The following is a 12190-nucleotide window of genomic DNA, read 5'->3' on the forward strand; positions in this document are numbered from 1 at the left end:
ACCTAACGATCTCCATGGGCCATAAGATCCTGACATGAGACCAGAGGAAGCCAGACCATCTTATTCTCTGCTGGAATATCAAGAGGATGGCCACTTGGGTTGGAGGTGTGCAGTGGGTGAATCTAATGGACAAGGAGTCCATCCTGGATGGAACTGGAACTGTGTGCTTTGCTCTGGTTCTTGGACACGGATTATCGGTGGCCCTGGCTGTCATCCTATAAAGCCCCTTTAGGCCGGAGGAAGAATTTAAAATGACATTTTAAAAAATCCCTGCAGATGTCATCAGTAATTTACGTACCCACTTGACTGGGCCACTGGGTGCCCGGGCTAAACATTATTTCTGAGTGTGTATGTGCAAGTGTTTCCAGATGAGATTAGCACTTGAATCTGTGGACTCCTGAGGTAGATTGCTTTCCCCAACGTCCAAGGACATCGCCCAATCCATGGAGGGTCTGAATAGAACAAAAGGCACAGGAAGGAGGAATTCTCTTCTTTGCTTCCTGCCTGCCTGCTTGAGGTGGGACATTTTTTCCTCCCCTGGGACTGGGATTTCTCCCATCGGCGTCCCTGGTTCTTGGGCCTTCAGGCTCACACTAGAACACACATCACTGGCTTTCCTGTGTCCCCAGCTGGCAGATGCCAGGTCACGGGGCTTCTCCGCCTCCGAGGTCTTGTGAACCAGGCGTTCATTGTGAATCTCCACAAATACCGTACATCTTACGGGTTCTGTTTCTCTGGAGAGAAACTGACTAATACAGACAACAATAAAAACCGCACCGATTTTGTGCTTTCTGCTGCACAGCAGTATATGCACACGTGAAAAAGTCTATCCGGTGCAAGAGTTTCAATCGGAAACTTCCCCTGGGAAAACCCTTTGACCTAATGAGGGGTAAATAAGAAGACGATGTCCTCAGTTCTGAGAGAAGAAGGCACAATTTATTTAGTCAAATTATTTTACAACATAGTCTTCATTGACAGTTGTCAGCTTAACACTTAATATAGTTTTAAAAAAAGTCAATGATTACTTGCAAAATTATATATATTTTAATATCTAAAAAATATATTGCATATATAGGGCAGGAAAATCCCTCGTATCCACAAGGGACGGTTTGCTTGTTCTTTCCAAAGTTGTGATTATTGCATTATGGTTATTTACAAACATTTCCAAAGCATTAAAGATTTGAATGGATTGCCTTTACCTGCCTGTGTACGCCCATTAAATACTGCGTGGTGCTTCTCTTTCTAGTAAAGTCAGTGACTCAAACGTCCTGTTTTCTTTTTAGCAATAGTCACATTATGCTTTTTAAAAACCAGCTATAAAAACGTACAAACAGCCCAAATGTACAGATTGACAAAAGATGTACAAATTACATTTAAAAAAATAACGACTGATTTGATAGTAAAATTGTCTTTGTGACCGAGGTCAACTCGTTTATTTATTCTTTTTATTTTTTTAATTATCTATTTTTAATACTGCGAGATATAGGAAAATAACTCTGCATAATTTATACAGTAAGTTGCCTTCTGATTGGTTGACCCTGGACTGGTGGTCTGACAAACGCACAGCGCTTGCGAATCTGTTTGTGTTCAGAAATCCCTAAGACTTTTCAAAGTTCTGGGACCCGCTGTCATTACTTTAAAAAAAAAAATTATTTAATTCTCTGTCTTTCAGGAATGTCTGCATTTGCATTAACATTTCTTAGTTCATATCTTGACTATTTCTAGAGAGGATGGTCAGCCTAGTGCATATTGCCCACTGGGAGGGATTTTGCAATGCCCACGGCTTCTTAAATACACACACACATGTTCTTTCTTTTAAATTCCAGTTGGGTGAAAACTTCACTGGCCTTATAAACCAATGTTCCAGTTGCCATCCACTGAATATATGTCCTCCTAAAATAAGATTATAAGCTTCCTGCCTCTATTTTCACTCAGTCTCAAACCAGAGCATTAACTGGTTATAAGTCCATGATTCTTTATCATACTGAACCCTACAGGGTCCATGATGAGACCCGTGTATTGATAAGAAACTGCTTTGGTCATGAAAACATAGAGAACGTTTACAGTTTCTTCCCTAGAACCATGATACAACCATTCCAGTAATCTAAAGATTCAGCTCAGAAGATGATAGCGGATTGAGAATCCAAACTGGTGTACTGGCCCAGAAAATCATCCATCTCTTGGTTCAAGGTAGAGGAAGCAAAAGTTACCAATGTTAAAAACAAAAACAAAAACAAAAAACAAAAATAAAGGATTGGTTTTAAAGAACAAAGGTTCTATCCAACGAGAAAGAACATCCAGTTTTGTTTTCTCTTCAAGGCCACGTATGTCCTTCAGAGGCCAAAGTATCCCAGGAAGTGTGAGGAATGGGGGCTTCAGGTAGAAGGCCACCGACGGTTAAGCTTCTAGTAGTAGCTGCCTAAGTGTGAGGGCACGTGGGTGTTAGGGTGGCGGGGCACGTTGGGGTTGGGGTAGATCCCCCCCGTGGGGGAGGTCCAGTATTGTGACGCCGCTCCAAACAAGCTGGAGGAAGTGACGGGCATGGAGGTCGGGTGGGGGGGGACAAAGTTCACTTTCTGTTGGTGGGCGTGGTAGGAAGGCATGTAGGGGATGTCGGAAGGGTACTTGTACATGGACGACTCGGTGGGGTGCGGCTGCAGGGCCTGCGCGATGCCGTGGAAGTCAAATTTGTAGGCATACCTTTTGCCGTGCACTTTGGTCATAATGTTTTTATCGTAGTAGTATCGGAGGGCCCGGCTCAGCTTGTCATAATTCATGTTGGGCTTGCTCTTCCGCTCCCCCCAGCGCCTGGCCACCTCGTCGGGGTCCGTCATTTTAAACTCCCCGTTGGTCCCCTCCCAGGTGATGCAGCTGGCGTTGGCACTGTCCGAGAGAAGCTCCAGGAGGAACTGCCACAGCTGGATCTGCCCGCTTCCTGCAAACGGGAGAAAACACAGTAGCTCGGCCCGGCGAAGTCAGCACCCAGGGCCCCCAAATGCAACGATCCTCTCGCCCCCTTTGGGGAAATCCTTTCTCTCCTTTGACGTTCAGCATCTCCCTAGGCCGGCAGCCCCTCCTTTTCCTTGTCGACTCGCTTTTCTGTTTGCCACCCACCTTGCCAGAGCCAGCAAGGTGAGACCTTAAAATGATTGGCCCCGAGGCCCCGTGAAACGCCCCGTGGATAATGAGGTGCCCAGAACCAGCTGGAGGATTCCGGGGCAAGCTGCTTGCCACCCGTGTTGGCAAGATTGTTTTTTGAATCTCTTCTTCTAGAAAGAGCTGCATTGCTGACTAGTCTCTGCCTACTGATGAAGTCCCTCCCTCCCACCCCGGGAGTCCCCTGTCGGTGTCAAAGGGAGTCGGGGCCAGGAGACCACTATCAGAGTTACAGGGAGAAGGTGTGGCCCGGGGGCCAGGCTGAAGGGATCTGGAATGTTCCTTTGCAGAATCCTAGTGCTTGGCTCTCAGCTCTAAGTCTGACAGAGAAGATCTTGGGTGGAGAGAAAAATAAGAGGAGCAGGAGCTGGGTGGCTTCTCCTGCCCCCTCTCCCCAAGAACCCCAAACAGGAATGGCCAGGCACTAAAGAACGGGCCTGCAGACACTGGCAGCGGTAGTTCCCTGGGAAGGGAAGGCGTGGGCTTTACCACTGCAAAGGGCCGGGTAGCTCACGTACTTGGTTTAGAACTTGTTTGAGAGCTATTTTTAACACTGACCCTTACATGGCATTGTCAGATTTATTTTATCTGCAACTTTTCAGGGACATGCCTCTTTCATGAGGCTAGATAAGTGAAATACTCTCCAGACTCTAGAATAAAACGTCCTTGGGACATCTATTCACTTGTGACTTCCATGAGGGCCATCACTGAGAACTCACTGGAATTCCTTCCCTTGCTCCCCATCTTTCCCTGAAAAAATTTCTACAAATCCAAGCCTCCGTGCAGATATGCAGCAGTGCTAATATGTTTGCTTTCCAGAAGCAGCCTCAACCAATGGACATGACTACCACCTAATAACAAGCTCCAACCTCTCACTTGTATGCTAGAGAAGCAGATATTGACCATTCCAAGGGAAAGAGTACATGTTACTTCCTAGTCAGGTGTCTGTGACCTCACAAAGCTATGGAACATTCTGGAAAGAAAAACCTTGCAGGCCAAAGTAAACTCACCAGGGTTGGCTAGGCGACTGCTGGTCGGGCCCAGGATCTGATATGGATCTAAGGAAGCAAAAAAGGAAATTAACTTCACTGTTATTAAAAATATAAAAAAACCAACAGTATTAGTAATAAGAATACCTCCGGGGTTTATATTTTTATTTCAATATCATGGGGAAAAAACTGATTTCAAAAAACTGTACTGCTTTTATGTGCAGACCTCAAAGATCTGGAGCAGTTACGGGTGGTCATCCTCATCATTGCAGAAACACAGGGTACTAGCAGCATCATTGTTTTTCATATTCGGTGTCTAAAATTTGTAGTTAATGCTGCCATTACCTAAAATGGAAACCATTTGGAAAGAAGCTGGCTAATAGTCAATCTTCATGAATAAGGTGAAAGATGTTTTATCAAAATGGGTTTAAAGAAAGGTCTAACGAACTCCTGGTCCTTAACAGCTCTGTACCCATCTCTGGTTTTAAGATGGGGCGTAAAAAAACATGAGCCCCGAAATCAGACAGCCTGGGTCCCAGTGCCAGCTGTGTTATAAACTAAAGAACTCACTGGGCAATCTCCATCCCTGACTAGTACCAAATTCTGGCACCTTCCACTTTGAAATGACAATACTAGCCAGATTTTATATTTGGGCTATAAAATGACTATATTTTCTATCTTTGTCTCCATGAAACTCACGTGATTATTTAATTATAAAAAGAATCTTTGCAATATTGGTTCCATGAGATTGGTCTTCTTCTTCTCAGGCGAGGAAATCCTGATACACAGCTGGATCATAATCCAGCCAGCTTGTTAAATGTTTGATACAATTTTACTATTTTTGCACTTGTCATTTTGAAGAAATCAACATGATTTGGGGGTTTCTGCTTACCATTGTGAATTAACTTGAAAAGTCCCCAAAGCTGCTTAGTCAACCCTTTCCCATCCATATACACACTCAGTACGACAACTGAAATATTTCTGGCAGGTAATGTCTGATGCTGTTGTCACTGGGAATTCTTTAAATCTGCTGTCAAGTCCTGTTTGGCTTGGGTGTTTCACTCAGCACGGGCTTTCCTAACCTTCTTGATGACACGTAGGTCAACTCTCTGTTGCTTTGCCTTCAGTAGAGATGGAAAATGATGTTTCTCTGCCCCAAAGCAAGTGGCTTTGTCCAGAACTTAGTCTCAACTGTGTCACACAGAGAAGACAGAGCTGGGCTTGGGAGTGGACATGGCAGCTGTGTTCAGATATGGGAAGGACCTTCCCACAGAACGGGAGGAAGGCTTTCCAGAGGGCAAACCAGAAAGCCTACAAGGAGGCAGTTTCAAGGAGGGGGACTTTGGCCCCAACAGTGGAAATGAGCCTAAGGAAGTAGCGAACTCTTTGTTGCTACAAATATTCATGTAGAGGTGAGGTAATCATAGGACAGATGTCATAGAAGGATGTTACAGACCTAGTTTCACTCCAATACCAAGAGACCAATTCCATGGTTTTAGAAGACCCCCTGCTTAATCTGCTAAGCAGACCCATCACGGGACAGGGGTAGTTTTAGAAGAAAGGTTTTGCGGAGCATTAAAGGTTTGGACAGCAGCTCGGGAGTCTGTGGGTTAGAGCTCTAGCTCTCTCATAAACCAGCTGTGTGGTTTTTGGCAAATTACTTTCCTTCCTTGGGCCTCAGTTTCTTTATTTTACAAAATGAGGCATGGGGACATATAACCTTTACATTCTTTTTACCTCTGATATTTAACAAACCTTCCCCTGGTTCTAGTGCCTGCCATTTTTCATTCACAGAGCTTGTAGAGGGAGCCAAATAGCGACCCTCCATGAAAGAAAAATGCCACGTATTGATTCAGTCCTCCTCAGGTGACCGCATGGAATCAACGGCTGTATAAGGAGCAAAGAAGGGATTACCCATCCCAGACAGGTACCTGGTTGGGGCCTTTGTTCAGTATTCTTACTCATTGCTTGTGCTCCTGCCAGTGGGGGACCTGTGGTGGGGAAAGACATAAGGTGAGTGGGGCCACCGTCCATGAGGGAAGAGAAATGTCTTGTTAAAAGCCCTCCACAGTGTGCTTCCTCACGCATTCGCTTATCCACCCACTCTCTACTCACTTATTTTATTTTATTTTATGAATTTTTATCTAAAGAGATGTCTGGATGGCTCAGTCAGTTGAGCATCCAACTCTTGGTTTCAGCTCAGGTCATAATCTCAGGGTCATAAGATTGAGCCCTGGGTCGGGCTCCATGTTCAGTGGGGAATCGGCTTGAAAGATTCTCTCTCTCCTCCTGCTCCTTCCTCCATTCACTTGCTCTCTCTCTCTCTCTCTCAAATAAATAAATCTTATAAATATTTGTCTAGAATCTACTAGTCCTGGCAGTATTCTTGGTGCTGGAGATTCAGCAATGAACCAGCGGTTCCAGAAGAACTTAGGTTTTCACGGGGAGACGAGAAACTGCAACAAGCATACAGCACAGCATGCCTAGTGGTATTGCTGCTGTGAACTGCATTTTTAAGTAGGAAATTTAGAGTTTCTTAATGGGATGGTGACATGTGAGTGAACGTCACCTGCTTGTTGTGTCTCCATGTTTTGTGAGGTCCTCTCGTGGAAACTGCTCACGTGCAACCTTTCTGCTCCCACCTAGCTTCTCCATCCTAGACCTACAGAGCTTCTTGAATGGTTTGTGGATGAGTATGACTATATCCTCACTACACCCCTCTCTTCCCACTGGCCCATCATATGATATTTAGCCAGTTTCATTTCCCTAAACCATTTTACTCCACCATCCAAACACCTTTGTGAGTCCTCACTGACTAAAGAAGGAAGGTCCACCTTCACAGCATTCTTCATGCCCCTTCCTTGCCTTTCCAGACTGCTTTCCTTCTGTGCATCCTAAACTCTAGGAACCTGGAATGGTCCCTGACTGTCAGACATGTCAACCTTGACATCTTTCCCTGCCCCCCACCCCCCCAGCAGAGCCTGTCTTCCCCATCTCTGCAGGCCCAAATCCTGCCTCTCCTCTGGACACAACTCAAATGATGCCAGATTCACAGGCCTTCCTTGATACCACCCAGATGAAAAGAGCTGTGTGTGTGTGTAAACCCTCTCCCCAGCTTGACAGACTGGCCTGTGTTTAATTCATCTTTATGAACCCGAGAGTGCCAAGTCCTGGGCACAGAATAAACAAACAACAAAGACATAGTACTGAAAGGGGTCCTAGAAATTGCTTGGGCATTAACTTTGTAATCCCAACCTCTTCTTGGAAGAAGTCCCTTCACCACCCATGTGCTTCCTACAGATAGCAAGCTTCACACACTCTGGTTAGGAATGTATAGTCATTCTCTTTCCCTACTCCCTTAGTGGGAAATTTTGGGTTGGACTTGAACACAAATTGATGGGTCAGACCCCTATGACCACCTCATAAGACTATCCTCCATCCCAGCCTTCAGGGATATCTATACCAGGGCAGGGAGGCTGGTATGATCAAATTTTGGTGCTCAGAGGAGGAAAGTCATGGAGGATTGTCATCGTAACATGAATGGCAAGATGCAAATCCAGTGGCCTTCCATGCATATAGAAAACCCAGTCCTGAGAAGCCTTCTAGCTTCAAAAAGGCAAAAACCACATGCAGTGCAACACAACCAAAAGGCCTGCATGAAAACCCCTCACCATCTTTCAGGGAGCAGGTATCATGGATCGTCCTACCCTGGCAGTGAATTTTGATGTCCTCTCCGCAAGCAAGACAACGTGAGCTCACTCCTGCCCTGCTTTAGCTCATGACCCCGTTCTCCACCTGTGTTTGCAGAAAAAATGTTTGAGTATGACATTTACTTACTTTTGTTGAGGCCAGAATTCACGTTATTGCCCCATCCTCTCCGGACTGAGTCATAAGAAGGGTCTAATGAAAAACAACAAGCAGAGGTACATTAGCATCTCCAGCCTTTCAGAAGGGTGCCAGGAGGATTCTCTTTCCGCGATCAGGAGAAATTCGATTTAATCAGCTATGTCTTCTTAAGCATGACTGAATTCCAGAAGTGTCCTCTCTGACCAGGGTCGGGGTGGGATGAACATTAACAGTGATTGCAACCTGCCTGGGGTAATGGGAAGCAACCAGAATTTGAAATCAGAGGATTGGTTCAAGCTCTGCCCCTGCCACTATTTGTTCTGGGACTTTGGATGAATCATAACACTTCACCAAGCTTCAATATTCTCTAATATGGACACGGAACTTGATACGGTTTAGTGACCTTATGGGCACGGAACTTGACCTGCAATGTCTCGAACTGAGTATTATGTGTCCTCTCCCCCCGCCAGCTCCTAAATTCACATGTGTTGCTATTTCATCCCCGGTGTGGTGTGATGGTACAAGGAGGTGTGGGCTTAGGGAGGTAATTAGGTGGTGAGAGTCGAGCTCTCATCAATGGGATCAGTGCCCTTCTAAGAGGAGGCCCTACAGCTAACTTGTCCTCTTTCTGTCACATGCATGTACAGTAAGAAGTCAGCAGTCTCTGACCCAGAAGAGAACTCTCACCAGAACCCCACCAAGCTGGCACTGGGATCTCAGCTAGCCTGGAGATATGTGGTAAAGAGCTATTGTTTCTAAGCCATTCCGTCTATGGTACCTTGTTATTGTAGTAGCCTAAGACGGGCCATAATCAAAGGAGACAATGTATGTGAGGCATCTTCTAAAGTTTTCTACAAATATAAACTAATACAAGATTAGAAAGACAAAAAATTATCTATAGTTGGGTAGCAAAGGCCTTTCAGCAGCTCTGATGAGATGGGCAATGTCCAGGTTAAAGACTACATGGGAAGAATGTCTCAAAGACCAGGCTCGTGATGTTCCTGGCGGCCAACCCTGGCCCCTTGCTTCAGTGCACTGATATCTCAGAAGGAGGAGCACATTCCAGACTCTCCATACTCTTTCAACCCAAGTGGAAGGGTTGGGCCCAATGACCACAGAGAAAGGAGGAAGGCCAGAGGTGTGGCTGGGAGCAGGGGGATTAGAAAGAAGGGTGTAGAGATGAGGCTTCCCACCTGGGAAGGCCTCAAGGCTCACTCTCTAGTTGCCCTGCAGAACCTTCCACTGAACCTGTGCCTTTGTGATCCCAGCCTCTTTCCCGAGAGAGTCCACATGCCTCCATAACCACGTCCAGAAACTGTACAACTAACTGGCTGGAAAGCTTCCTCTTCTCCTTTCTCGGGGTGTGAGTCCCATTGAGACACTGAGCAGGAACAGCAGAAGAGTTTAAGGATTCAGAATTATGACTTTCAAAGTCTTTCCACGAACAACAAAGAAACCATAAAAACCATCCGAACAAATGGGGCACAAACCTCATCAAACAACAGCCTGACGGGGTGGAACGCAAACCAGCCCCCTCCACCCCTTCTGAGCCTCCCCAGCAAATCAGAGTAAGAGCGGAGAGGATGGACTGGCTCAGCCCATGGCCTGTTCTCATCGGTTCTGGCTCAGAAGAACCAAAAGACAGGGATAGTTTTCTTGTGGAAAAATCCACGTGCGGATGCACATTCCTCTGGCTCTGGAAAAGCCAGTGCAGCTTTAAAATTACCGTCTGTAGCAACTGGCATGAAAAGCAAAACAGAAAGTGAGCGGAATGGGGATGGGGGGGAAGGGGAGAGTCAGGGGCAGAAGAGAGACAAAGCTCTGTGCCTTTAAGTCGTCTGTTTTTATTTTTATTTGGTGTTCTTTTTTCTTTCACAATTCTCCTGCACATAGATCCTTCCTCTTGGTTAAAAGCAAAACAAACGGAAATCCCAATTTGTTCATGGGGCCTGCGGTTGAGGTGAGGGCTCTCGCAAGCATTTGCTGGGATGCCTTGCAGGGGTCTGCAGAGGGTGTGCAATGCTGGTGTAAGCAAATCCAACGGCGAGATTCCTCAAGATTTCTCTTTGGGGGCAGGGGAAGGGAGCAACTGCCCCTCCACTAACTTAGAGTCGGCCCTTGAACAACTCTGCTTAATTGTGCGGGTCCGCTTACACGGAGATTGTATACGGTACTATATGCGTATTTTCTCTTCCTTGTGATTTCCTTAATAACTTTGTCTTTTCTCTAGTTTACTTTATTGGAAGAATACAGCATATAATACATAAATCATACAAAATATGTGTTAGACGACTTTATGTTATTGGCAAGGCCTCTAGTCAATTGTAGTCCACAGTAGGCTATTAGTAGGTGAGTTTTGAACAGCCAAAAAGTTAAGACATTAATTTTCAACAGGGAAGAGTGTGAGTACCCCTAACCTCCATGTGGTTCAAGGGTTAACTGTAATTGGGAGTGACTCTTGTGTTGTACGTATCTCATGCTTGGCCATATAGACTGGATGAGGATTAATATGGAAAAAGCTCCCCGTCCTTGCATTTAAATATGAGAAGATGAGCAAGACAGTGGGGGAAATATGGGCCATGTGCCAAAGGAGTGGTGGTGATATCAAGGGGTCACTGGATGTTAAAGAGGGAGAGATGAGTGTAATTTGGGCCATTTGCCTTGAGTGGGATCCCTTGGAGAGGAGAGAGTCATGCAGGCACAAGACAGATGTGTCTAGGGGGTAAGAAAGTGACATCTGGGGAACAGCCATGGGCGGGAGCCCATGACTGAGGTAGAGGGAAGGGAGAGGAGAGAGGGCTGGAAGTGAGAGCCGAGGTCATGTTCAAGGCCATGGAGCTGGCAGCTAGGCAAGTGTAGTAACCTTGGGTGCAGGCAGTGGAAACCAAGAGAGATCATGGGCATGCAGCATTACCATCACCAAGCCTGTGGTGCAGAACAGAGCTCGTTGGGATAATGTAGGATGGATGATGCATCTGGAGAAAGAGGCGATTCTTGTAGGGACAGAACAGAAAGTGGGATAAAAAGTGACCAGTTCATGCAAACACACACACACACACACACACACACACACACACACACATCACTAGTTCCAGGAACTGGTGTGTGTCATCTGCAGCTCTGACTTGGTGTGTGATTTGCACTGATAAAATCTCTGGCTCAAAGTTTACTTATTGTTTTTTCAGTCAATCATTATTCTACCGAAGGCTTCCATCCTATCTGAAAGCTATGTTACATCCATTCTCAGGACCTAATTATGGCCATGCCCAGGGTCACCATCGACTTATCAACTTTTCCTTCTGTTCTTTTATGGCAGCTCCAGGATCAGACCGTGCTCATAAAGGCTATAGAATTTGTGGATGTATTCCCTCTAACCGACAGGGTGGACGATGGCTGGATTCTTCTCGAACTCCAGGAACCCAATCCTGGTTTGAAGCCAATGTCTTATCAGAGAAGTGTTTGGTAGCCCCATCTTTCCTCCCATGCCTGAAGGCCCAGGGAGGGCCTCTGGGGGATGTGATTCTCCCACTGGCCTACCTCGGGGGAAAGCCTGGCTGAGAAGACTTTCGAAGTCCTAACCAACCCCAAGTCCTCTAGTAGGTAAAAAATGAAGTGACAGAAACAGCGAGGCCACCAGCAATCAGCCTGAACTCTGTCCTCACTGTGCCTATAACAAAGCAACGAAGAGCAATGGGCCGTGCCATCCATAAGCTGGTGTCTTTAGCCAGCGGTCCCCAGGCAGTGTGTGAAATCAGAGCCACACAGACCACAAGGCCCCTGCCGGTTGCTTTTTCGTTCCCATCTATCTGCCCGGAAAATCCTGCTACTGGTACTTGGGTTCACAAAGGACATCCTGGGTCCGTTTACTGAGGAGGTTAACCAGTGCTCTCCGTGGGCCCTGGGGTTCATGGGGACAGCTGCTACACTCAACATTTCAATGAAGACCAGCGTTTCGGAAGTAAGTCCTGTTACAAAGACAAAGCGTGATGCTGGAGAAGACCAAGGCCAAGAACCAAGGTCTGGCACTCGGCCTTAGAGACCTGAAGACCCAGGGTAGCCCTGCGGATTAAATGAGAGAGCCAAACAAACGCCTGGCACAGTGAGAGCACGGAGTCAGCCTTGGTACGTGTTGGCCAGTAATACTATTATTGGCATCATTATTAGACACCTAAAAAAATGATTAGCCCCAGAGACACGTT

The 12190-nt window shown here is 46.2% G+C and overlaps 1 protein-coding gene across 6 annotated transcripts in view; it reads right to left on the minus strand.

The window, feature by feature from the left end:
• Window positions 1-917: 917 nt before the first annotated feature.
• FLI1 (Fli-1 proto-oncogene, ETS transcription factor) overlaps window positions 918-12190 on the minus strand; it is a 122917-nt gene continuing 111644 nt past the window's right edge. For all 6 annotated transcript variants that reach the window (XM_072729374.1, XM_025998926.2, XM_025998927.2 and 3 more), the window contains 4 exons: window positions 7983-8045; window positions 6077-6136; window positions 4167-4214; window positions 918-2935 (listed from right to left, as the gene is read on the minus strand). In XM_072729374.1, coding sequence (XP_072585475.1) covers window positions 2406-2935; window positions 4167-4214; window positions 6077-6136; window positions 7983-8045 — 701 coding nt within the window. In that variant the 3' untranslated portion in view covers window positions 918-2405. The remainder of the gene's footprint in view (window positions 2936-4166; window positions 4215-6076; window positions 6137-7982; window positions 8046-12190) is intronic.

Source organism: Vulpes vulpes, chromosome 12 (assembly GCF_048418805.1).
Source record: "Vulpes vulpes isolate BD-2025 chromosome 12, VulVul3, whole genome shotgun sequence".
NCBI lineage: Eukaryota > Metazoa > Chordata > Mammalia > Carnivora > Canidae > Vulpes > Vulpes vulpes.